The sequence below is a fragment of the Uranotaenia lowii genome, chromosome 3 (genome assembly GCF_029784155.1).
Source record: "Uranotaenia lowii strain MFRU-FL chromosome 3, ASM2978415v1, whole genome shotgun sequence".
Classification (NCBI taxonomy): domain Eukaryota; kingdom Metazoa; phylum Arthropoda; class Insecta; order Diptera; family Culicidae; genus Uranotaenia; species Uranotaenia lowii.
Genome location: NC_073693.1, coordinates 38,239,807 through 38,267,263, shown reverse-complemented (window position 1 = coordinate 38,267,263; position 27,457 = coordinate 38,239,807). Strand labels below are relative to the sequence as shown.

At 36.9% G+C, this 27,457-nt stretch overlaps 3 protein-coding genes across 4 annotated transcripts in view; 2 read left to right on the top strand and 1 right to left on the bottom strand.

The window, feature by feature from the left end:
- Positions 1-27,457, bottom strand: part of LOC129751195 (uncharacterized) — a 598,057-nt gene that overhangs the window by 162,458 nt on the left and 408,142 nt on the right. The window lies entirely within an intron of this gene.
- On the top strand, positions 12,921-13,797 carry LOC129751196 (uncharacterized). The gene is made up of 2 exons (XM_055746563.1): positions 12,921-13,059; positions 13,124-13,797. The coding sequence occupies exons 1-2, from the start codon at positions 12,993-12,995 to the stop codon at positions 13,684-13,686; spliced, it is 630 nt and encodes a 209-aa protein (XP_055602538.1). The 5' UTR covers positions 12,921-12,992; the 3' UTR covers positions 13,687-13,797.
- On the top strand, positions 23,116-24,067 carry LOC129752112 (uncharacterized). Its single transcript, XM_055747903.1, has 2 exons — positions 23,116-23,461; positions 23,685-24,067. The coding sequence occupies exons 1-2, from the start codon at positions 23,116-23,118 to the stop codon at positions 24,065-24,067; spliced, it is 729 nt and encodes a 242-aa protein (XP_055603878.1).

The following is a 27,457-nucleotide window of genomic DNA, read 5'->3' as shown; positions in this document are numbered from 1 at the left end:
ATTAGTGGGGGGGAATGGACAGGACATCAAACGAACGGAAGACTGATATACAATGGATTGTGGGTTCAAGCCAGCCGGAGTATCTCTCAAATTTGGAATTATGAGTAGGTTACTTAGGTAACTTTTCAGGATTCTTTATTTGTTTCGAACAGTTGGAAGGGAGTGAGATGAGCCAAACCTTTTTTTTTATTAGTTGTTAACCCAGGTGGTAAATCCATTTTACGGATTGCATTCCAAGGCACGGCGAGCCACCGCGTCCCCCCAGTTTGCTACTCTGGGTCCATGGGTGCAATTGGACGACTCATGATACAATGCTAAGGAACACTGTACCCCCTACGCCATAAAGTCCACCTGGGGCCACTGACCTTTGTTCCCACCTCGAACTGTTTGACACACTTTGCTTCAATAGTGGGAGGTCATTTCGCGCTAGTGCGCTCCAAGGCAATACTCGTTTCCGAACCCTCTGATAGCATAGCCTCATTCTAACACAACTCGATGCGCGACCCCTCCTCTGACGAGTTAGGACCCGACATCTCATCGTGTGAATGAGGTCCCCACGTAGCGCAACTACTAACTTTGTGAATCCAGTCCAAGATCCAGAAACACAAAGCGAGTTGTCGACGGCACTTTCTCTGTTCAAACACGCGGGTAGGGGGGGTAAGCCCCCTAGGCCACGTGTAGGACTCAGACTCCTCCGAACTCACAAATAGTGTTGACTTAAGTCACCACTCAGCGCAACTACCCGATCTTCAAGTCGGGCGCTTGACCACCCGAAGCGCAGATCGAGCTATAGAACGCCCTCATCAGGTCACACTCGCGGTTCGGGTGCAACATTTCCCGAAACGCGTGTCGAACCCTGACACCTCCGGCAGAACGTGCCTCTCGGACACTGACGTGTAAACACGTCCCTAAGTGATCGGCCCACCATTGGCCACCACTTTGCGCATCTACTCATTTTGCGAGACGGGTCTATACCCACCGAAGCGCAAAACAAGTTGGCGATCGCTCTCCCTCCGGTCGCATCCGCATATCAGGGTCATGACCCCCCGAAAGCGTGTTGGACCATCACGCTCACACCCAAGTACTGGTACCAAAGTACCCGGGTGCACCACTTCTTCCGCGCGGGTTTGGCGGGACCCGTCGACGGCCTCTAGTGGGTTTGGTGTAGTTCTCTTGGCCGTACATCTGCAATACGCCGGACTTGCAGACAAGTTTCCACTCTGCACCACGGGGAGGTGGAACTACGTCGCAGAGCAGATGAGCCAAACCTGTCCCAAACCAGTGGTAACGGACCCCTTGGTTGTGCTGCAATTATTGTTGATGAGTTAAGCATAAACAGTATTTGAATGTGCGATCGAGACTTCCCGTACCGACTTGGGTCGAAAGACCTATCAGCCACTGGTGGGTCAAACATACAAACATACGCATACATACTACCCCTGGGTCACTGGCCCATGTCGTAAGAGGCGACTAAAATCCAGCAACCCCCCTCTCGATGACGACAATGGCAAACGGAACTGGATTACCCTACTGGACATATTGGAAAGAAACAACCCAAGGTGCCCAAGGTGTGCTGCTCGTGGGAGCGCTAAAACGGTCCCATGCATAAGACCGTGCTTATGAGGTGGAAGGCTGGCGGGTTGTAAATGTGTCAGTCGATAACGGTAGCCTGTGGGGCACCGGGACAAACCCCACAGTATTGCAGTCCTTGCTGCGCTAAAGCAGGGCACTGGCGCAGTCGACCGTATATTTCCCTAGCTACTCGTGGGATTCACTAATGATTCAAAATACTAAAAATAATGATAAGAGAAAGAAGGAGGAGAGTGCGGAGAAGGGTGCAAGCCCTAATCCGTTCGGTGGCAGGAGTCTAAGGCGATCTCCAGCTCGGCAGCTTGCTGTCCAACTGGTAGAAACTCCAGAAGGCTCCATAGCGGAAGAAAGAAGAGAGCCTGTCAGCTCTCCAGAGAAGCAGGAAGTTCCTATGCCGAAGGCAATGAAGGAAGCGATGACAGAAATAAAGGCTTTGACTAGCTTGGTTTTGAGCAAGCAAAACATTCATAAGGAGGTCAAGGACAAGCTTGTAAAGGCTATGGCTCTTTTTACAGAGGCAAACAAAGCAGTCCTAGAGATGGTAAGAGCGCTAAATGGCAGCGCTACTAGCAGAGGAACAGAGGTGGAGAAACCCTCTAAGGCGAATGTCAGTCGCCCGAAACGGATCGATGCCTTCGTTCAAACGGTGAGGAATGAGCTTATTACTCCGAGAAGCTCTAAGAGTGTAAAGAGGAAACGAGGGTCGCCCGGTGATCCAAGACCTGGCACCCTAAAGAAGAGGGCCCGAGATCCGATGGTTCGACAGGACCCTGGTCAACTGAAAGGCAAGGACGACAGACCCAATGAGGGAGCGTCCTCCGAATGGCAAACAGTGACGCGTAAATACCGTAAGGAGAGAGCTACGAAAACAAACCCCAAGCCCAAAAAGATTCGTCAGATGCGAACCGACGACAAGCTTGCTGGACTAGGTGAAAACGTGAGGAGGATCCGTCGTACTCGTTCCGGTGAGATGATCCTCGAGTTGAAACGAAGTTCAGCAACAAAGAGTGCATCCTTCAAGGTGCTGGCGGAGGAAGTTCTAGGCGAGAAGGCGGAGGTGCGTGCGCTATGTCACGAAGTTACCATCCGTATCAAAAACCTCGACGAAATAACGACAGAAGATGAAGTCAGGACAGCGCTAGTTGACCAGTGTAAGATCGGCGAAGATCAGATCTCTATCCGATTGAGACAGGGTCCTCCTAGATCCGGAACACAGGTTGCGATTGTGAGGCTTCCGGTTGTAGCAGCCAACGCAGCACTCGAGTGCAGGCGGCTAAAAGTGGGATGGTCAGTTTGTCAGATAACCATCTCCCAGCAACCAGAGGTATGCTTTCGATGCATGGAGTACGGCCACAAGTCGTTTGACTGCAAGGGAGTTGACAGACGAGGATTATGCTGGGGATGCGGAGAATCTGGTCACATAGCGGCTAGCTGCAGTAAGCCGGCGAAGTGTCTTATCTGCACTGGTGACCATGAAACTGGCAACCCAAGGTGCTCTGCCTACCAAAAGGCGCTAGCAGCGATACCAAGGGCTTGGAAGTAATCCAAATCAACCTCAACCACTGTCACGAAGCACAACACCTTCTGCGACAGATTGCGGTGGAAGAGAAGCTAGACATTGCGTTAGTAGCAGACCCCTATTTTAGGGCCCTGAATGGCACAAATTGGGTGACCGATAGTGCCAAACTGGCCGCAATAGGGGTGACAGGAAAGTTTCCCATACAAGAAGTGGTCACATCAAATGAAGAGGGCTTCGTGATAGCCAAAGTCAATGGAATCTTCTTCTGTAGCTGCTACGCTCCACCGAGGTGGACCTTGGAGAAGTTTAGCGCTACGATGGATAGGATAGTCGATTTGCTCACAGGCCGAAGCCCCGTTATTATCGCGGGGGATTTCAATGCGTGGGCCCAGGAATGGGGTAGTTCCCATACGAACGCCAGAGGACAGAGTCTACTTGAAGCACTTGCAAGGCTGAATGTGGACCTGGCGAACGTAGGTAATACTAGAACCTACCATAGAGAGGGACGTGAATCGATTATAGATATCACATTTGCTTGTCCCAGATGGACAAGTAATTGGAGGGTGAGCGAAGACTACACTCATAGCGACCACTTTGCGATCCGTTATCGTGTGGGTGAAAGTGCACAGTCAGTCAGAGGAGAGGTAATGACAGGTGAACGACGCTGGAGGACGCAACAATTTGACCAGAATGTCTTCGTCGAGGTTTTGAAGTGGGAGCAAAACCTGTCAAACCTGTCGGCGGAAAATCTGACGAAAGTACTCACACGTGCTTGTGACGCAGCAATGACGAGGAGAGTTAATCGTAGAAACCCACATCCACCAGTTTATTGGTGGACTGAGGAAATCTAGCGCCTTCGCGCTAGACGAAACATGCAGAGGGCACGAACTCAAATGGAGAGAGACGAGCGTAGGCCGCTTTTCAAAAATGCGAAAAGAAACCTATGCAAGGCAATTAAAGAGAGTAAAAAGGCATGTTTAAGGAAACTTTGTCTTGATGTCAATGACCGACCATGGGGCGATGCCTACAGGATAGTCATGGCAAAAAATAAAAGCGGTAGCACACCTATGTGGTTTATCTATAGGTGGGGACAACCAAAAACTTTAGTATTAGTTCGTTGTATCTATACAGTTGTTTATGAACGATTGTGACGTAACGCGACGCCACCACGGAGTCAAGTATTAGGCGTCCAAGTGTAGCCATAGAAACTTATTAGGAGGAATGTTTGGGACGCAAATAAAGTTGTTTATTATTCAGAAATCATAGCGTCGCCGTACTGGGCGTCAGGAAGAAAAAGGGTAATAATAGGGTACTTTGATGGTGATTTTTTAAATAACATGGAACGTAGCATGTCGTCGATGAATGGCGACTTCAACGTCGAGACGGTGCATGAACGATTGTGACGTAGCAATCAAAACATTGAAAAAACTGATTCTTACACTCGTGCAAGGGTAGTCTTGTCCTCACCTATAGATAAACCACATAGGTAGCACACCACCTGAAATGTGCCCCAACAAACTGAGGGAAATAACCAGAGAGCTGTTTCCTCATCATATTATTAAAATCTGGCCGCAAGTCCCGTACGACTGGGATACGAGCGAGGAGGAGTTAATATCGTTGGATTAACTGCGGGACATCGCCAAATCCCTTCAGCTGGAAAAGGCTCCGGGTCCAGATGGTATCCCGAACATTGCAGTTAAGACCGCGATTATGGAATTTCCCGAAATGTTCCGATCGTCACTGCAAATTTGTGTAGAGGAAAGGATGTTTCCAGATATTTGGAAACGACAGAAGCTGGTTCTGCTGCCCAAACCAGGAAAGCCATTGGGGAACCCATCGGCATACAGGCCAATATGCCTACTGGATACGGTTGGAAAGGTTCTGGAAAAGGTTATCTTGAATCGTGTCCAGCAGTACACCTAGGGCGAAGGCGGATTGTCCAACAATCAATTCGGCTTTCGAAAAGGACGATGCACAGTTGACGCCATTCGAACTGTCATCGAAACGGCTGATAAAGCCAGACTCAAGAAGAGAAGAGGGGACCTTTTTTGCGCGGTAGTAACATTGGACGTGCGCAACGCCTTCAATAGTGTCAGCTGGGCAGCGATTGCTTCTTCGCTTATAAAAATGAGGATACCGAAATATCTCTGCAAATTAGTGGAAAGCTATTTCCAGAACCGCAAGCTTCTATACATGACGAGCGAAGGATTTCAGGAAATGGATGTTACAGCTGGAGTGCCGCAAGGGTCGATACTGGGCCCGGTTCTGTGGAATATTACGTATGATGAGGTGCTGACATTGAGCCTGCCAGAGGGAGTAAAGTTGGTTGGTTTCGCGGACGACGTCGTGCTACTAGCGACGGGTTCCTCTACAGAAATCGTCCAGCTAAGAGCTTCAGAGGCTGTAGATGCGGTAGAGAGCTGGATGCACTCCAAAAGTTTGCAGTTGGCTCACCACAAAACCGAGATGGTCCTGATATCAAACCTGATTTCACCGCAAACAGGCAGGATTACAGTTGGATCATGCACTATCGAATCAAAGCGTGAGCTTAAATATTTGGGTGTGATGATTGACGACCGGCTCAGCTTTAAAAACCACGTTGAGTATGTGTGCAAGAAGGCGGCAACAGCAACGGCCGCACTCACGAGGATAATGGCGAACAACTCGGGGATCCGAAGTAGTCAGCGAAGGATAATTTCGAGTGTAGTTTCGTCAATCCTTCGATATGGAGGGGCGGCCTGGAAATCTGGTCTTAACATCCAGTGTAACCAGCAGAAGCTGAACAGTGTACAGAGGCGAATGAATTTGCGGGTCATCAGTGCATACCGCACCGTTTCGTCGGAGGCTGCATGCGTTGTAGCGGGAGTCATGCCCATCTCGGTTTTGTTGGTGGAGGACTCATATTGCTACGAAAATAGAGGCACGCAAAACGTGAGAACACGAGCCAGAGATAGCTCCATGGCCAACTGGCAGCAGCTGTGGGACAGCTCAGAAAGAGGAAGGTGGACCCATCGTTTGATCCCAAACATCAAAGAGTGGATGGACAGAAATCATGGCGAAGTGGATTTCTACATGACGCAATTCCTGACTGGTCATGGATGCTTCATGAAGTATCACCACAGGTTCGGACATGCGGCCTCGCCGTTCTGCCTAACATGCGGTGACGTGGACGAGACACCCGAACACGTGGTATTCTATTGTCCAAGATTTGAAGAGGAACGTGCCAACATATTCGCCGCCTGCGGACCAGAAACGACAGCGGACAATATGTTGCAGAAGATGTGTGATGACATCAACACATGGCAGGCAGTCAGTGATGGGCTCGCCCGGATTATGACTGCTTTGCAAAGGAGTTGGAGACTGACGCAAATTGCGATTGACGTAGGATAACTTAGGTAAACTTTACAAAGCTTAAAGAGTCCGAAGCTATGAAATGAACTACGCGAAACAATCAGCGTAGCCGATGGGACCATAACGTGAAGATGGTTTTGGGCGGTCAGGATGATATTTAATTTAAATATCAACTTCTTGGCGAGTGTTGCGAAAGTAGCGCTATGCGTGAATTAGACACCCCCTTACCGAAGTATTGCCTTAGGGCAGGTACCGGTTTGGGAAATAGTCTGACGCCCCAGGTGGAGTTTAGGGCATATGTATATATACGCATGAGTATATAACGAGTTGAACCATTGTTCCCATGTAGACACAGCCCCCGACGTGCATTGGGACCAATTCGTAAAATTCCTTCTTCGAATTTACCACCTGGGTAACCAAAAAAAAAAAAAACATACAAATCAACTAAGTTTTATCTACCAGACTCTTGATCAAATTGAAAGATTTTAATCATCGATGAAAATGAATTTAGCTCACCTTTTAGGTTTAGGACCAATTTTTTAAAGTAACGATTTAATTTCGAAAACTTTTAATGTTAAAGTACTTAAAAATTGAGAATCATATACATAGTTACAAATATAATTTGTCTACAATTTTTTGTATTCGTATATTGTTGGGCAAAAAAATCATAGGTAAAAATCAGTCACCGAAACCCCCCCCATGAGTCGGTTCTTCCTACGACCCTGCTTTGATCACTATGGTTTTAACGTATCTCAACATCTTCAAAATTATGGTTTTTATGCTAATTAGCACAGAAGGCTTAAAAAGTCAATAACAGTAATTTTTTGTTTGGACTCAATTGAATTTTTAACGTTTTCTTTCAAAGACAAATATACTTAAAAGATGGACAATGTTGCTGCATACATTTAGGGGCAAAAATTATAAATATTTCTCAATATTTTTTGGACTCAAAATAAGATAAAATTTACCATCATGCCATTCCCTAAGTCCTCCCATTGTTGCCTTTTTTTTATTTTAACTTAACCATTTGATAGGATTTTTAGCCATTTGTTCTATACAAGCTTTCTCATAGAAAATGTTAGTTTTTTTAATATCCAAAAATTATTATAGATTGGGCATAAAAATAACATAAGAAAAAAGTTAAACATTCAAATAAAACAACCCATTTGCTTCTTAATGCTATCATTTTTTCAGGATAGGGTGTTTGTTCGTGAGTCTTAAAAAAAACATATATTTTAAAACTTTAAAACTGCATTTTAAGTAACATTTAAAAACACTCCAACAACAAACCAAATTTAGCCTATGTTGAACTCAATTTATAGGCTTTCAAACGTAGAAAACAGTTTTCAGATAGTTTAATTTCAGACTTCGTTAATGATGAATATCTTCGAAAATTTCAAGCTGATCAAAGGTATCCCGGTGATCAAAGTTCCCCCAGTTTACGGTATACCTCGCTAGTTTTTTCTGGACTTCGGAGGGGGTAGAGTTTTACCAAAAACCCACCACACCTTCCTCCTCCCCTCCCCGTTCCTACCACCATGTCATGAAGATTTAGTTCATGGAACACTTTCAAAATAGTTTGTAACCACTTGTTTTACCAGTTTTACCAAAATTTACGCTTCCTCAAATCGAGAAGTAAAGAAGGTCAATACATTCCCTAATTCTATCAACTTTGAGTTCAATCGTTAAATTCAACGGAAATTCCTTCTGTTGTTTTTAGAACTCTTTGAAACTTATTCATGAAAGGTTAAACTTTGTTACTGTTTTTGTCATTATTCATCATAATAATGTATAACACAGGTTACAAAAATATAACTAAGTTTTGTTTTGCAACAAATAAAATTTTTTGCAGTTTCCGAAATAGGTATTTTATGACTGTTATAAAAAAAAGCATTCTTGTAAATTTTTGATTGTAAATCTGGAACAGCCATGCTTTTCGACTTTCAAATTTAATACAAAATATTTGAACTCAAATGCACTTCTTTGAAAAAAAAAATGGAAAAATTAAATAATTTACAAATGGAACACAAATATCTTTTTCCAAAATAACTTACCAGTTTTTAAATTTCTTTTAAAAAGATATTTTGATCTAAAGAAAAATTTATCTAACAAAATTAAACAGACTGTGTTGAAAAATGTTAAATGTATGCCTCCAAAATAAAATTTATAGAAATAATCATGAAAGGTTTTTGGAAGCCATAAATACGATTTGAAATCCGTCAATGAATAGTGACGGAATATTTCTTTCAATTGTTTTTTTTACTTCCTTTTTGTTGAGTTATTTCAGGTTTTGTAGTCGACGAATTTCCATATGATTATCTGTTTTATAAGCTTAAAAATCTTTGATGTTACTTAATTGAAGCTACAGTTATTTATATAAATTTCGTTCAAATTCATATAACAAATTCGGTAAACACTGTTCCAAAAGATAGATTTTCTAAAGTTTTAGGTTAATTCGTTATTTGGCACTTATTTAGAAAGACAATTTCTTACGAACAACTCTGCAATCAACTGCGGATGTTCTATACTTCTATTTAATGTTTTGGGAATTCCAAAAGTATTATAATACACATATTAAAAAAAAGAAAAAAAACAAAAAAAATGTTTCCAAGCATAATGTGGTCACTCCTCTGATGAACTCACGCAGCTCGTATCAGTTAACTGCTGATAATAGGGGAAATCCCAGTAAGACGGACAACATGTGAGCCCCTTGATTGAAGAATTCTCAAGCCAGAACACAGAACCAGTCAGACTGTCGAGTGATTCAGAAGAGATTCATAAAAATAAAGCAATGAAATCGGCAGCTGTGATCATCGCATTGTGCCTGTTGCTTTGCGTATTCGGTGCCGAAGCGTTTCCGATTGATGATGATGATAATGGTAAGTTTTGACAATTTTTATAAGAAACATTTATTTGTTAAATGAACTAGAAAGAGGGAACTAAACGACTTAATGACTAAATGAGAAATAAATATTTAATTGGTTTTTACAGAAGATAACTACGAATACAAACATCTAGTAGCACCTTATACATTTTCGCCATTTGCTCCCAAAACAACGCCCACAACAACAACAACTACAACGACAACTGTGAAAACGCCTGAAATTAAGGTAAGATGGAAAAAGTATATTGAATCAGCATTTGGAGTTGCAATTCACTCGATCAATTCAAATTCAATCGTGCTCGACCGATTAGGCACAAACTAATTTTCCTTTTACGTATCAAACTGAAATTCAGTTTGAGTTATATTAATTTTTAGTAATTGAGTTCCCCTAGAATGTATTCTGATTTGATTAATAGAAAAGGTTTTTTTAATCTGAAACTTGAGTTAAAATGTTGTTGACTGGCATTAAAAACAACTAATTGTTAAAGATTATTTTTACCTAATACATTTTGTTAAAATTTTTAATCGAAAAACTTATATAAAAAACTCTGATAATAACATGTTCTGAAAAAAATCCCGTCCAATCTTGTCTGGTTCTATGAGCAAAAAAATTTGAATTGCTTGACTTAATTTGATGCACAGGAGTTTGTATTGATGCAAGTCTTTATAAGTGGCTTCAACTAGTTTATTTTAACATTCAACAATTTACTATTATTGTTTATTTTTGTTTCTTTTTTCAGAAACCGTGGTATAAAAGATTTGCTTGTACTGTTAAAAATTGGTTTTCATCCGGATGCTGAATGAGAGGTTCATAAATTTCCAAAATTTATTGTAAGACGCATTAAACCAGGTGTTTAAACGCATTCCAGAAAAAAATATTTTTATATTGGATTTAAAAAATGTATTTATTTTTTCAAAACTCAATTTGAATAATTTTTAAGGTAATCAACCAACTGTCACTGATCTTGAGATCATTGAACTGTAACTTTGTGGAATAAATACATTTTTAAATTATGGAATAGTTTTCTCTTTTATTCCGAAATGAAAGACCCACAAGACCCACCCAATACTTTCAAAAAAATTTGAAGTGAATACTTTTGAAACAAATAACTGTTTTGTATAAGAAACTGTGAGCATAGAGTTTGAATTATAAGTTGAAACCAAGTCTTTCAGCAATAAATTTCTTGATTTCAGTGGAGTAGTGTAAAATAAAAATAAAAAAACGTTACGAGGTCTTTTTTCGACTTGAGGCAACGCAAAAAACTTATATTGGCTGAAAGAGTTTTGACAATTTTATAAATTTTAATTTTTTTTACGATTTTGACAGTTTTGACAATTTTGCCAATTTTGACAATTTTGACAATTTTGTCAATTTTGTCAATTTTGTCAATTTTGTCAATTTTGTCAATTTCGTCAATTTTGTCAATTTTTTCAATTTTTTCGATTTTGTCAATTTTGTCAACTTTGTCAGTTTTGTCAATTTTGTCATTTTTTACAATTTTGTCAATTTTAACAATTTTGAAAATTTTGACAATTTTGACAATTTTGACAATTTTGACAATTTTGACAATTTGACAATTTTGACAATTTTGACAATTTTGTCAATTTTGATAATTTCAACAATTTTGACAATTTTGACAATTTAGACAATTTTGACAATTTTGACAATTTTGACAATTTTGACAATTTTAACAATTTTGACACTTTTGACAAATTGGACAATTTTGACAATTTTGACAATTTTGACAATTTTGACAATTTTGAAAATTTTGACGATTTTGACAATTTTGTCAATTTAGACAATTTTGACAATTTTGACAATTTTGACAATTTTGACAATTTTGACAATTTTGACAATTTTGACAATTTTGACCATTTTGACAATTTTGACAATTTTGACAATTTTGACAATTTTGACAATTTTGACAATTTTGACAATTTTGACAATTTTGACAATTTTGACAATTTTGACAATTTTGACAATTTTGACAATTTTGACAATTTTGACAATTTTTAAAAATTTTGCCAATTTTGACAATTTTGACAATTTTGACAATTTTGACAATTTTTAAAAATTTTGCCAATTTTGACAATTTTGACAATTTTGTCAATTTTGACAATTTTGACAATTTTGACAATTTTGACAATTTTGACAATTTTGACAATTTTGACAATTTTGACAATTTTGACAATTTTGACAATTTTAACAATTTTGAGAATTTTGACAATTTTGACAATTTTGACAATTTTGACAATTTTGACAATTTTGACAATTTTGACAATTTTGACAATCTTGACAATTTTGACAATTTTAACAATTTTGACAATTTTGACAATTATGACAATTTTGACAATTTTGACAATTTTGACAATTTTGACAATTTTTACAATTTTGACAATTTTGACAATTTTGACAATTTTGACAATTTTGACAATTTTGACAATTTTGACAATTTTGACAATTTTGACAATTTTGACAATTTTGACAATTTTGACAATTTTGACAATTTTGACAATTTTGACAATTTTGACAATTTTGACAATTTTGACAATTTAGGCAATTTTGACAATTTTGACAATTTTGACAATTTTGATAATTTTGAAAATTTTGACAATTTTGACAATTTTGACAATCTTAACAATTTTGACAATTTTGACAATTTTGACAATTTTGACAATTTTGACGATTTTGACAATTTTGACAATTTTGACAATTTTGACAATTTTGACAATTTTGACAATTTTGACAATTTTGACAATTTTGACAATTTTGACAATTTTGACAATTTTGACAATTTTGACAATTTTGACAATTTTGACAATTTTGAAAATTTTGACAATTTTGACAATTTTGACAATTTTGACAATTTTGACAATTTTGACAATTTTGACAATTTTGACAATTTTGACAATTTTGAAAATTTTGACAATTTTGACAATTTTGACAATTTTGACAATTTTGACAATTTTGACAATTTTGACAATTTTGACAATTTTGACAATTTTGACAATTTTGACAATTTTGACAATTTTAACAGTTTTGACAATTTTGACAATTTTGACAATTTTGACAATTTTGACAATTTTGACAATTTTGACAATTTTGACAATTTTGACAATTTTGACAATTTTGACAATTTTGACAATTTTGACAATTTTGACAATTTTGACAATTTTGACAATTTTGACAATTTTGACAATTTTGACAATTTTGACAATTTTGACAATTTTGACAATTTTGACAATTTTGACAATTTCGACAATTTTGACAATTTTGACAATTTTGACAATTTTGACAATTTTGACAATTTTGACAATTTTGACAATTTTGACAATTTTGACAATTTTGACAATTTTGACAATTTTGACAATTTTGACAATTTTGACAATTTTGACAATTTTCACAATTTTCACAATTTTCACAATTCTGAAAAATTTAAAATTTCTGATAATTTCAACAATTTTGACAATTTTGACAATTCCGGCTATTTTGTCAATTATGATTATAAACTTTTTAATCACAAATGTTCAATTACAATTTTTTCATCAAAGTTGGCCGCCGACACAAATGCTTCAAAATGTCATTTGAGTTTGGACCCACAATCAAAATTGAAGTGTATTTAACTTTAAAAAAAAAATTAAAATACCATGAGCAACTTCGTTCCTATTCACTCTGTTCAGAACGCAATCGAACAGGTGGCCGATCCTGTTCATAGTAAGTTTATTTTTAAAAATTGGTTTCAATTGTGACAATAATTTATTTCTCAAAATTTTCACAGCTCCGATAACTATTGGGCATGAGCCGTTCCTGCTTACCCAGCAGGATCAACGAAGCATTTTGGATCGCCGATCATGGTTCCTCAGCAAACTTCCAGTATCTAGTCCCGAATGCATTTGGCATTTCCTCTGTCAATTGAATCCTTGCCTTTTGGAACAACTCATACAGTGGATCATGCATCAGCAATTTCCGCAGTATCCTCCAGTTAAATCAATTGAAAATATGCCTGCCTTGAATTTTCCCTGCGAACCCAGGGTGGTTCCGTATCAATTTCATTATGAAAAACAAACTTCAACTGAAGATCTTCCCTGGTATCAAAGGGGAAACAAATGTCTGGAAATGATTGGGGATCAATCCGTCATGGAAAGAGCGATCAAACATGTCCACTATGTGATTCATCAGAGGGAATTCTCCAATCGAGACGTTCAAACCATGGACAGGGCGACATTTATTGGAGTCGGGGAACCGATGGAATGCGATCCTGCTGAAGTTCAACCACCATTAGCCGAGAGTGCCTTGGATCGAATCAGGCAGCAGAAGGAACAGGTCAGCTGGTTTTATTAAGTGAACAAAAAAACATGCAAAGACATTTTTGGCATTTCAAAATTTACAGTCAAGATAAGAGTAAGGATACATTCAATAGGTTAAAAATCAATAAAAAAAAACTTTAAAATTGATGCAAATCATTGAAAAAAAAAAAACAATGAAATATTAACAAATGACCTCACTGTTTAAAGATTGTTATTTATAAAACTCATTTATTTAATTTCTAAGCATTTTCTATGTTTTAAAGATTTTTTTTCATCAGTTTTCAAGAAAATTTCTGATTTTTTTTCAAGACTCAAAAGTCTTTATATGTATTGAAAGCCAGAATTCAGAAAGTAGGATAATAAGAAAGTTAAGAAGTAAGAGGTCACAAATTCAAATAACAAGAAAATCATAAAGCCTGAAAGAAACAAAAGCAGCAAATCAAATGTAAGTTAATCACAAAGTAAGAAAATAAGACAGCTCAAGAATTTAAAAAGTAACGAAGTTAAGGAGTCAAAAAGTCAGCAAATCAGAAAAACGAGAAATCAAAAATCTAAGAGTCAGAAAGTCGGAATGTCAAAATGTCAGAAAGTCAGAAAAACAGAGAGTCAGAAAGTTAGAAAGTCAGAAAGTTAGAAAGTCAGAAAGTTAGAAAGTCAGAAAAACGAGAAATCAAAAATCTTAAAGTCAGAAACACAGAAAGTCAGAAAGTGAAAGAGTCAGAAAATCAGAAATCCGGAAATCAAATAGTCAGAAAATCAGAAAAAAGAAATTCGGAAAGTCAGAAAGTCAGAAAGTCAGAAAGTCAGAAAGTCAGAAAGTCAGAAAGTCAGAAAGTCAGAAAGTCAGAAAGTCAGAAAGTCAGAAAGTCAGAAAGTCAGAAAGTCAGAAAGTCAGAAAGTCAGAAAGTCAGAAAGTCAGAAAGTCAGAAAGTCAGAAAGTCAGAAAGTCAGAAAGTCAGAAAGTCAGAAAGTCAGAAAGTCAGCAAGTCAGCAAGTCGGAAAGTCGGAAAGTCGGAAAGTCAGAAAGTCAGAAAGTCAGAAAGTCAGAAAGTCAAAAAGTTAGAAAGTCAGAAAGTCAGAAAGTCAGAAAGTCAGAAAGTCAGAAAGTCAGAAAGTCAGAAAGTCAGAAAGTCAGAAAGTCAGAAAGTCAGCAAGTCGGAGCCAGAAAGTCAGAAAGTGAAAAAAGTTAGAAAGTCAGATAATCAGAAAGTCAGAAAGTCAGAAAGTCAGAAAGTCAGAAAGTCAGAAAGTCAGAAAGTCAGAAAGTCAGAAAGTCAGAAAGTCAGAAAGTCAGAAAGTCAGAAAGTCAGAAAGTCAGAAAGTCAGAAAGTCAGAAAGTCAGAAAGTCAGAAAGTCATAAAGTCAGAAAGTCAGAAAGTCCGAAAGTCAGAAAGTCAGAAAGTCAGCAAGTCAGCAAGTCGGAAAGTCAGAAAGTCAGAAAGTCAGAAAGTCAAAATGTTAGAAAGTCAGAAAGTCAGAAAGTCAGAAAGTCAGAAAGTCAGAAAGTCAGAAAGTCAGAAAGTCAGAAAGTCAGCTAGTCGGAGCCAGAAAGTCAGAAAGTGAAAAAAGTTAGAAAGTCCGAATTTCAGAAAGTCAGAAATTCTGAAAATCAGGCAGATTAAATTGAAAAAAATTGACAAAATTGACAAAATTGACAAAATTGACAAAATTGACAAAATTGACAAAATTGACAAAATTGACAAAATTGACAAAATTGACAAAATTGACAAAATTGACAAAATTGACAAAATTGACAAAATTGACAAAATTGACAAAATTGACAAAATTGACAAAATTGACAAAATTGACAAAATTGACAAAATTGACAAAATTGACAAAATTGACAAAATTGTCAAAATTGACCAAATTGACAAAATTGACAAAATTGACAAAATTGACAAAATTGACAAAACTGACAAAATTAACAAGATTGACAAGTTCTGTTATATTTAGGTTTTTCTCGAAAAAACAGAAAAAAAATGTTTAAAAGAAGCAAAAAAATTTGTCCAATTTGCATTGTAGTTAAAAAAATTACAGCTTCAAGCATCATTTGGGATTCATTTTTCATTGACAGTAGAACTGAAATTTTAAAACAACTCGTTGACATTTCCGTTGCTGACCAGGACTATGGTTGTAAATTTTATTTCTCCTCCCATCCAATTTAAAGAGGCATACGAGAAACGTTGATTCAAATACTTTGAGACACATTTAGGAATTATTAAAATTTATTTTGCAAGTAACCATTTTTAAATTTATTCACATAAAAAAAACCTATTGTTCTCTCAAGGAATCGATTTAAAAAATTCATAAAACCTAAACCACTCGATTATTAAAAATTTATTCTGAAACTATTGATGAAATCTTGCTCCATTTTGCGTAACTTTTTGCTCACTTTCCTGCATTTGACAGCTCATTCATTCCGCGGGGCGAGCTGTTGACCGTTTTTCGATTGGACAGATTTTCCACCATTCAACAGGAATACGAGCATTCGATATTTTGGATTCCATCCCTAGCAGTCAATACAGAACGCAAGCAGTATGTTTCAGATTCATATCCGAATATTTTTGGAATTTTTTTCATTTGATAAAAACATTTTGACCACGGTCAAATAAAAAAATGCAAATATATCTAAGGGTTACCCAATTATGATTTTGAAAATCACAACAAAATTTCAATTTTAACCAATTTGAACCAATCTAGAAGTTTCGATTATTGGCTGTCATCAATTTCTGGCTGTTACTGTTTCAGCAAACTTTGTTGACATTTTTGTGGCGTACAAATATTTCATTTCACGCCTCTCGAGAGCAATTTTTGCTTGGAAATTATTTGAAGAGAAAGCTTTCTGTTAGCTTAAATGAAAAGGGTTTTGTTTTACAATTATTAGGGATTTCACGAAAAAATAAAAACATACATTTTTTGTTCGTTAACTTTTATTTCAATCCAAAAAAAGTACCCCTTGATTGCTTTGGCGATGGAAACTGGGTTTGCATGTAAAATCCATGAACGAGTGGAACAGCGAATCAAATATTTACTGAAATGATTACAAAACCGGGAAGTCGGTAGTAAGTTTGTTCCGGCAAACAATAAATTTTTACTTTGGCAAATAAACCAAAAGTTCATTTTTAATCGATTTCCTACCCCACCAAGTCTTTTCCTTTCTCATGACCATCATCATCACCAGGGAGGGCAAATATAAATGGCAGCACTTAAATCAACTTTCGACAACAACAACAAAAAATGCATCGATTGTATATTTATGGTCGAAAAAGGACATCCGGAGTGATGCTGGTGGATATTGTTTTTACGCGTCATTCTGAACGTTGGATGCATTTGTTGAATGTTTGTTGAACTTTTTTTTCTGGAAGCTGGCAAAACACATAACCTCCATCTCCATAAAAAATTCATGAAAAATTTTGATTTTTTTTCAACTCAATATATTGTTTTGCTATTTTCTCAATATTTTCGGATAGTTTAAAGTCCATAAAAAAAAATTGCCGATTAACGTCGAATCAATAGCAATGCATAGTCCATGTATTTTACCAAATATTTACCATACTTTGCGCCTGGATGGTAGGCAAAACCAGAGCAAAACGATAGAGTTCTACTCAAGGTTGCCGAAAAAAATTCTGTGTTTTGGCGAAAAAAAATTCTTAGTTTCTGTGATTTTACCTTAAAATTCTGTGATGGTTTTCTGTGACACTATTTCCTTGAATATCATTGAATGTCCACGAAAAAAATGGGTCTTTTTAACATTTTACTTCAGCAAAATCAATTAACTTTCGGAGAGAGTGGGGATACTTGATCCCCTTTTCTTATTTTCACCATATCTTTTTGGAAAAATTTAGCAACTCCCACTCTTTTACATTTTCTGACAGCGTGTTACCTCAAGTTTCTATGCTCCTAAAATTAGAACGATACTTGAACCCGTAGATGAACTAAAAGCATTTTCGTGGGAGTAAAAAAATTGCGATATTTTTGAAGTAAGGGGAGACTTGACCCTTTATTCATGAAGCCCTAATCCATGGAAAAAATCAAACAAAACCCCAAGATAGAATGTTAATTGACTATTTTGGTCAAGTTTGTTCTCATTTCACAATCTAAAATTGTCAGAAAAAAAATTCTATAGATTATTCTCAACCCTTATGACATTGCATACTTACGGGCGCAATTTTTTTTAAACTAGAGAATGTCAATTATTTTAGCCTTTTTCTTCAGTTAATTGATGGATGAATGTTAGCTATTGGACAAATATTAGTAATCTCGTAATCAGCAATGACCACGATCCATTGAGAAGAAGAATATACCGGGATCATTTGTACCCAAATATTAGGGATCAATTGTACCCAAAATCATCATTTTAGAAAACTTTTTCTGGAAAAAGCTGGGAGTTTTCCATCGCTTTGAAAATATTGTATTTTGAAGTTTATTTTACACTAGAAAGATTGATGTATTGGAATAAATATTTTTACTACAATATTTCCATGTTAGGAACATTTTAAAATGATGAAAAAAGATCTTCAAGTCACATTTTGTGAAATTTTTCAAACAAAGTTCCTTAACCCAAAAACTTATTTTGTTAAAATTTTTTGAGCTTCAACCATTGCTGTTTTGTTTCTTTTGGCACATTTTTCTAGAACATTTGATCTTTGTACGACACTCCAGTTTGGAGATATAGCAAAGGAATCAAGTATCCCCAGGGATCAAGTATCCTCATTCTCCCCTACTAATCTTATCATATTCTTCCAATCTAAACCTAGAAAACTAAAATTATTTTTAACATCAAAAATTAAAATTTTTAAAACACGTTCAAGATTTCAAAAATCTGAGAAATCTGTGAATATTCCCAAAATTCTGTGTTCTGGGACACAGATTCTGTGATGAAAATCCGCTCAAAGTTCTGTGAAATTACAAATTTTTCTGTGATTTCGGCAACCTTGGTTCTACCTTCAAAAGCAGTACAGGTGAATATGACTGGAAGCGCATATTCTTATGATCATAATCATCATTCCAACATACTAAAAAACTGAGATTCTTAGAGACTAAGAATGTTTTATGAAAATGATAATCAAATTTACGAGAATAAATAATCTGAAATTTGAGTTTTGTAAATCGGTTAGTGGAAAAATTAGATACAGCGAAGTAATGCAAAAGTTGAATGACTTTTTATAGGCAAGATTTTTTTTGCTACTGGAAAAATCGAGATAGCGGTGAAAATTGTCATTGGACTCTGACCAATTTGTATAGTACAAGAATGTGCGAACGGGTGTGATTTTTCCATGATGTTTTTTTTTTCAAGTGAAATTTTCATATCGAAGAATGAATTTTCCGTATTAATGAGAAACTGCTTGATCCCGGAATATATTTTATGATAAGTGTAAACAAACATGAAAAATTCGCTCGCCTCCGGCGGAATTCCATCCCATTTTACCAGACATTCCAGGTTGCACGGTATAACCCGGGCTTGCTCCAAAATTTTGTGAAAATTTCAAAATAACTCTGGGTCAGCCCGGAAGCCCAGTTTTTGTGGAAAACTTAGCTAGAAACTCAAATAAAGTTATGGTAAGTTTTGATTATTTTATTCATGGGTTCAAAAACACAAATTTTCGAGTTATTGACATCAAAATATTTAAAAATTCAAAAGGAGGTGTAATCAAATGAAAATGAAGCTAATGTGCTTCGACAAAAAAATATTTGAGATGATTTTTTTTTACTGAGGGAAAACTGTAAAGGGAAATACTTATGGCTACGATCGATGTTTTTCTTCATTTTTGTTGCGGCAAACAAACTTATCTATTATTTCTTAGGGGATAATTTTATTAAAACGACTTAAATTCTTTAATACAGAAGGATAAATCGAATAAGCGTAAAATTTGTAATTTTTCATGATTAAAGGGTGATACGGTCAAAATTTGGTCAAGGGAAAACGCGTGAAAATCGGTGAAATCGTTTATTTAAAAAATCAAATTAAATTTAACTAGCCCTGAATTTCTCAGTTGGGTGGAGCTCTGGCGTGTTGGGAGGGTTTTTGTCCTTGGGAACCACCTGCACGTTGTTGGCGGCGTACCACTCCATGGCCTTTTTATTAAATTTTAACTTAAGATAATCATATCAAAATTGGGGCAGAATGCGTTTCAGACCACGTGTATTACGCTCAAATTGAGAGTGCATAGTTATATCGAATTTCGTTCTTTTTCAAGTGTACAGGTGCCCCAATATTTGATTCGAAAAAATCTTCTGCCGACAAATTTGCCGTTTTTTTAGATCGCTTAGTATGTATATTTTTTACCGTTTTCGAAATTTTTCAAAATTTTCTTTAAAGAAATTTTCTTACATTTATATGACATGATAGATAATCCAAGTTTAAAAACTTTTAATTTGGAAAAAAAACCAAGAATTTTTATATGATTTTAAAAGTGAAATAATAATTGAAAATTTTCGAAAAAGATCATAAATTTCACTGGGCTTTAATATTAAAATAAACGGAGCCAAAGGTGACTTTTTTGTGGAAAAAAACTATCAATTTTTTTATACTTCAAACTTGAACATTTCAAAATTTTGCGAGTTTGTGCGATTTTTTCCGTTTGCCCATGATTTTTGGAGTTATCAATTTTCAAATGATGTAAAAATTTTTACCGGAACTTGCTGGGAACAGAAACAAAAACGCATATTTGTAAAATCAAAATCAACGTTTGAAACAAGAAATAAATACAAGATTTTTTTTTTTCAAAACTGTATACTGTCTCTATAATCAAAGATTTTTCATCTTTTATACTTAAAATTATTAACCATCTCTCCATTGAAGTTTCTTTATTTTAATTTCCATTTTTAGTCACTTAGAAAGTTTTATTCATAGATTTGAATTAGTAGCGCTGATTTAACGATTTGTAGAAAAATTCTATTGCATAAAAATACTCAAGTTTCGACAGCTTCTACAGCTTATAAACGAATCGGATGTCAAAAAAAAAAAAACGACCGGTATATGGTGCTTAATTTATTCAAGAATCAAATAAACATTGACATAAAAATAAGCAATGAAGTTTGAATTTTGTAATTTTGGTCGGGATTTTGGGTGAAAAACTCCTGTGTGCCACGGTGTGTTTTCTAGCTGGTTGAGTTTTCAACAAAAATATCATCAATATTGAGTTTTTAACGTTATTTCTTTTTCTAGTAAGACGACAAAAAAACACCCTAAATCGTCGTAAACGTTCAACTCGGTTCTTACATGATTTTAAGCGCTGTAAATAGCGTTAATACTTTACTGGTACATTCTGAACAGTTTTCCCCTCCATGTTACTTTTTTCGCTTATTCGAATTTTGCTCAGATTTGTTGAGTTTTTTAATTGGAAAATTAGAAATCAAATGCCCGGTTTCTGACAGGTTTTAAAAAAATCACGTGGAATAGCTCGGCTCTGCTTTTTATTGTCAATTTCAAATCGTAATTCTTCAAACCATTTGTATTGAAACTCAAATATTGACCTCAAAAACCTTAATTCGTCTCTAGAATAGGTTTTTCAATCTTAAAAAAGTGTAATCAAACAAATTCAGAACTTGAGACCAACCGACTTAAAAATTCAATCAAAAAAAAACTAATTTTTTGCTGATATTTAATACTCTTCAAAAAACAGCACATTAAATAAGGGTTTGATGAATCACACAAGTCCACAAAACTCACTTTTTCTAAGTTGCAAAAAAATAAGGAGTGAATTTAGGATTTCACAATTAAAGAGCAAATTTAGAAGCAAAAAATCTGGGTTCCCTGAATCGAAAAATAGTTAGTTTTGATCCTCTCAGATTGAGTTTCAAATCACTTTGGAAAATAGGTTGAAAATCATTTAAGAATTTTCTGCACTCATTTCAAAACTCTAAAATATTACAAAAATTTAAAAAAAGTAATTTTTGCTCCACTTCGGTCAGAAGCTGTGCAAGCTGCGATGCAACAACGGGCGTCAATACATCAGCAACGAATTTCAAAGATTCTGTTGTGAGAAAGGAGTTCAGATGGTATTCATGTTCCCATATACTCCGCAGTAGAATGGCGTCAGCGAACGATCCAACCAAACCCTGATAGAGAAGGCAAGGGCAATGATCCATGGCAGCAAGCAACCGGAGGCCATTGTAGGGAACTGCCCCTGAAAAGCGCAGATATTTAAGGCTGCTGCTGCTGATTGTTTTGATTTGGCCTTCCGGTGGAAATAAGACGGAATTGCCGTTGAAAGCGCAGATATTTAAGGCTGCTGCTGCTGATTGTTTTGATTTGGCCTTCCGGTGGAAATAAGACGGAATTGCCCCTGAAAAGCGCAGATATTTAAGGCTGCTGCTGCTGATTGTTTTGATTTGGCCTTCCGGTGGATATAAGACGGAATTGCCGTTAGAAGCACAGATATTTAAGGCTGCTGATGCTGATTGTTTTGATTTGGTCTTCCGGTGGAAATAAGACGGAATTGCCGTTGAAAGCGCAGATATTTAAGGCTGCTGCTGCTGATTGTTTGTTTTGAATAAGCCTTCTGGTTGGGCAGGCTGTTTCTTAGAATACTATCGAATTATTCCGGCTCTTGTAAACAGAGACAGTGTAACAAGGAAAGCACAGTTTGAGAAAGCTGTTGCCAAGAATGTTTTTTTTGCGGATTGTTCCGGCCCTGGTAAATAAAAGCAGAGCGACAGAGAAAGCACAAATTGGGAAGGCTTTTGTGAAGAATATTTTCGGATGAAATGGAGAATATGCAAAAAAAAAAGATTTGAAAAGCTTTTGCAGAGAATGGAATGTAAAATTGAGATGAGGGATATTTGGGATATAAATTTTGTATTTTAGAAAAACAAAAGTCGGTAAATTAAAGATTATATTGAGAATAGAGTTGAGAAGGAATGTAGAAATGTCATGAAGGATAAGCAGAAATTAAATAAAATTTGTAGGATGGAGAATAAAGATGTGGAATATGGAATAAAAATTGAGGATATTTGGTAAATTGAATTTTGCACTAAAGAAAAAAAAACAAATGTTGATGCGTGAAAAGTTTTAATTAAGAATAGAGGTGAGAAGGAATGTAGGGATGAGATGAAGAATATACAGAAAATAAATCAAATTTAATTAGGAATAAAATAGAATAATAGTTGTATTCGGCAACACTGTAGATGAATAAAATAAAATAAATTTCTATGAGAACATTTGCTATTTTGGCAGCACTTGACAAACAAACAAAACAAGTGAGTCATTGATCTATTCTTGCGAGCGACAGACGTGTTTAAATGAATCTCTGAATTGAGATTCGTAAAATCACGACAGCCATGTGGGGCGAAGCCGTTTTGTGCGCTGCGTACTTGACGAACCGCTCACCAACTCGAGGATTTGTGGTTAACAAGACTCCGTACGAAATGTGGTTCGGTCGGAGGCCTAAGATAAACAATCTGCGTATTTTCGGGTGCCTAGCGTACGCACAGATACCGAAAGAAAAGCGGCAGAAGCTTGATGGAACCTCAAAAGAAACACGCAGATCCTCTCCCCTCTTCCACCGAGAAGCCAGCTGAGAACCCACCAGAGCCTGAAACCACATTCGAGCGGCCCGATAGCATACATGAGCGGTCAGCCGATGTATCAACTCTAGAGCACACACCCGAGCAGCCTGTCGATCCTCCTGCTGATCCCGATCACGCGGTGGTCAACTGTGTGATTGTGGAAGACCAAAAAGAAAGCGACTACGAGAGCTGTACGGAGTTTCCAAAAGTTGACGATGATGAACAAGATTCCGTAAATCCTGAACCAGCGCTGAGACGAAGTCAGCAAACTCAAGCAGCAAACAAAGAGCTACTCAGCGGTAGGTTGCTAACGTAGCTGCAGTCATTCATAAGGTGCTTCCTCAAAACATTAGTTAGCTGAAACGCCGGGACGACTGGGACTTCTGGAAGACGGCCATCCACGATGAAATGGTAGCCCTGAAGGAAAATAAAACTTGGGAAGCGGATAGCTTGCCCCCAGGTCACAGAAAACTTATTTTGTCCAAATGGGTATTTACTGTCAAAGATGATGGTCGCTACAAGGCTCGATTGATCGCGAAAGGGTGTTCCCAAAGACCAGACTAGACTACTGGGAAACCTATGCTCCGGTGGCCAAAATGGAGAGCGTTTGTACCGTCTTGGCCTTGGCAAACGAACAGTACATGATCGTTCATCGGATGGACGTAAAAACTGCATTTCTCAACGGAAATTTTGAAGAGGTTATCTTCATGCAGTTGCCAAATGACGAAATCGGCAAATCGAAGGTCGTTCGGCTGCAGAAAAGCCTGTACGGCTTGAAACAAGCGGGTCGTGCTTGGAATCAGCGATTCGACGACGAGATACGAAAATTTGGTTTCGTTCCGTTGAAGAGTGACAGCTGCGTTTACCGATCCTGCAGCGAGGACTCACATTCTGTACGTGGATGACGTCCTGATTTTCGGAAAAGATGTATCCGAGGTTATCTGGGTAAAAACCGAGCTTGGAAGGCTATTCCAAATGAAGGATCTGTTGGAGGTCATGACTTACTTAGGAATGACCATCAAGCGAGACATCCAGAGGAGTACAATCGAGATTTTGCAATCAGGGTACGTCGAGAAGGGTCTGCAGCGATTTGGTATGGCCGATTGCGAACCCGTAGGCACACCGCTTGACACCAACGTTCGCTGGACGAAGTTAAACGATGGTGAGGAAATCACCGAGCAGCCGTTCAAGGAGTTGATCGGTTGTTTGCAATATCTGGCGACATCATCGAGACCAGATATCTGTGCTGCGGTTAGCGCACTTAGCAAATACCAGGCCAGCCCGGCGGATAAGCACTGACAAGGCCTGGAGCGTGTTCTGCGGTACCTTCGAGGTACGACCGATACGGCGCTGGTATTCCGCAGAAATGCGAACTCGGATCCACTAATTGGATATGCGGACGCAGATTACGCTAACGATTCCGATGATCGAAGATCTGTATCGGGATATGCATACATGATCTTCGGGAATCTAATTTCGTGGTCAACGAAACGTCAGCATACGGCCAGTCTCTCATCGACCGAGGCTGAGATTGGAGCGCTGTGCGATGCGGTAAAGGATAGTTTGTGGTTAGCAAACTTCCTGGGTGAATTGGGTGTGGTTAGCATTCCTTTTACCTTGATGGAGGACAACATTCCATGTATCCAGTACTTGGATGTCAAGTGCGCGTTCATCAGAGAGACCATAAGAAGCGGTCAGTTTTCTTTACGACATGTCTCGACTGAGGATCAGCCAGCTGATGCGTTCACGAAGGCGTTACCGAGGGCAAGGCATGCGAAACTATTCAGCATTCTCAATTTGCGAATTTAGGGAAGGTGTTGATACTTACGGTTTTCGGACCCTCTTACACAAATTCCGTTCCGGAACGACTTCGTTCCTTTCTGGGGAAAAACCAAAACCACATTGGTTTGTTTTGGTTTCTCTTTCCCTTTGGTCGGTCAATTCGCATACTGAGAAAAATAGCGTTTTGACAACCAATGATCATCGATGATGATGACAACAATACAAATGTTGTCATCATACACGATCAACTTAGCCAACACAGCATGTGGTTCAGAGTAGTCCAGCAGTGTTGGCAGTTTATTCTGAGAGGATATCTCAGAATCCAATAGGAAATAAGAACTGATGCTGAGTTTGGGAATCAGTTAGTTTCAAGCGACAAGATGATAATCGCTATAGAATTAAGTTATTGTATAAGGACTTGACGAAGGAAATAAATGATGTTTAACTCAATTCCAACACAAACCTGCGTTGTTTACTCATACTTCAACAAAAGTTTATCGTGAAAGAAAAAAATATTATCATGAAAGGTTTTTAATTTTTTTTCCTAATTTTTACTGAGCAATTCCTAGGTTTTGACCAAAATTGACCGGTTTTGCCTGGCTTTGGTTGACAATTTTGAAAACAATCAGCTGGATTTTGCCAGGGCTTTATATAAAACAGCCCGGATTTGTCCGGCCCGGATACGTGCTGAAAAAAATCTGACAACCTTATTCTATGAACAAGTGAGAAAATTTCTAAAAACTGTAGCAGAATTTTGAACTTGAAATGGGTTTTTGAGGTTTTGGTATTTGTTTTTAGTTACTTTTGATTATCTTTGCTCTATTATCAAAATTTGAATATGATCAAAATTAGACGATGAATTCAAAATTTTGAGTTTAGAGTAGAATAGCTCGCTTGCTTTTTTGGTCCCTCATGGGGGCGGGGTGTTTAACCTCCAAACCCCTCCCCCCCACGTACCTACGGCCAAAGATTATACTGTTTCAATTCTGGATCACCATTATGGAACTTTTTGAAGTGTCGATTCTGCATAAGAATTAAGAGTAAAAATTTAAAATCCAAATCTTAAAAATGATTTGTAATTTTAAATTATTTTTTTTTTGGTATAATGGCAGGACAAATCCGTCTATTTTAACTTAAAACATTGTTTAATCCGGGCATCCTTTTTCAAAATTTACGGTCCAAAATCTGGGCTACATCTAGACTAATTTGGGAGCTCTTCACTTAAATTCAAGAAGAAAAACTCGAAACTGTTTTTTTTCATCAAAACACATCAGCAAGTTTATTTGGATTAAATATGCTCAAGAAATTGTTTTGTACGAAAAATACATAATTGTGATCACGCAATTTAATTGTTATTTGATTTTGCAAAAAAAAAAAAAATTAAAACATCCGAGCTAAATCCGAGCAATCTGACAACCTTTGTGAATCTAATCTTATTATTCAAATTCTTATTATTTGAATGAGTTTTGAAATTCAGAACTAAGGACTGCTCCAAAAATTCATGCACCAACTAATTTTGTAAATAACTTCTGATAGCGTTTTTAAGTACAGTTTTCAAATATCTATCAACAAGTCAGAATTTTTTTGGAAAACTGTGGTAGAATTTCGTGGAAGAAATTTGTCTTTCGTATTTATAAAATCATAAAATGCTTAAATATGCCAAATTAAGTAAACTTTTCAATACTCTTTTCAAAATTTAACTGGTGTGACTTGAACAGTATTGACGGTTCATTGATCGAAAAGTACGGTTTTACACCACTTTTTTGATTTGATGTTAAAAGATTTCAGAAAAAAATATATCCTTATGTGCAACGGATATTTTCCTATTTCTGCTTTTTCGGACAGTAAGTGAAGTTTTATTTTGAGCATTCCGTTGCTGATCTACAGTCTGTTGCTGAATATTGCCTGAAAAACATATTTGACCTACCTTCAGAACAGAGTTTTCAAGGACTAAAAACATTGTGAAAATCGATTGGGAAACAACAAAGATATGCTGGTTTGAGTCAGGAGTGTCAAACGGGTAACATAGCTTTTTGATTTTCATAAACTTATCGAGATTCATTTGAAAATCTGATAAATCTGCTTTTGTATGAATTTAAAAAAAAAAAAACCTATACAGCTTTTGCTACACACACAAACAAGAAATCTTTTGGGCATACATAAGAGGTTTAAATAAGCGGCAAAGTCAAAATTCAACTTAAATGTAGTTTTTTGTTCCAAAAACGGATGTTGTTTTTGCTGAAAAAGAGTCATTGAGTAGATTTCGAAATATTTGCTTTCAACTGGAAACGATTATGTGAAAAATTTGATTGAATACCTGGGCGGAATCATGGAAAATAAATTTAAAATAAAGTTTTCAATTTTTGTAAGTCACATTGAACGGTTCTTTCGCTTCCTTGATTGACATATTCGGGTTTAAATTATAGAATTTTGTTACAAAAAGATAGAATTAAGAGCTATTTGGAAACTCACTTTAGTAATATTCATTCTCTTTCACTAAAAACGGTCGTGGA

Bases quoted from the DNA above. Each gene is read 5' to 3' on its own strand.
- LOC129751196 (XM_055746563.1), top strand. From the start codon at position 12,993: ATGAGCAACTTCGTTCCTATTCACTCTGTTCAGAACGCAATCGAACAG. The intron at 13,060-13,123 runs GTAAGTTTATTT...AAATTTTCACAG, and splicing joins GGTGGCCGATCCTGTTCATA to CTCCGATAACTATTGGGCAT.
- LOC129752112 (XM_055747903.1), top strand. From the start codon at position 23,116: ATGGAACCTCAAAAGAAACACGCAGATCCTCTCCCCTCTTCCACCGAG. The intron at 23,462-23,684 runs GTAGGTTGCTAA...GGTCGCTACAAG, and splicing joins AAACAAAGAGCTACTCAGCG to GCTCGATTGATCGCGAAAGG.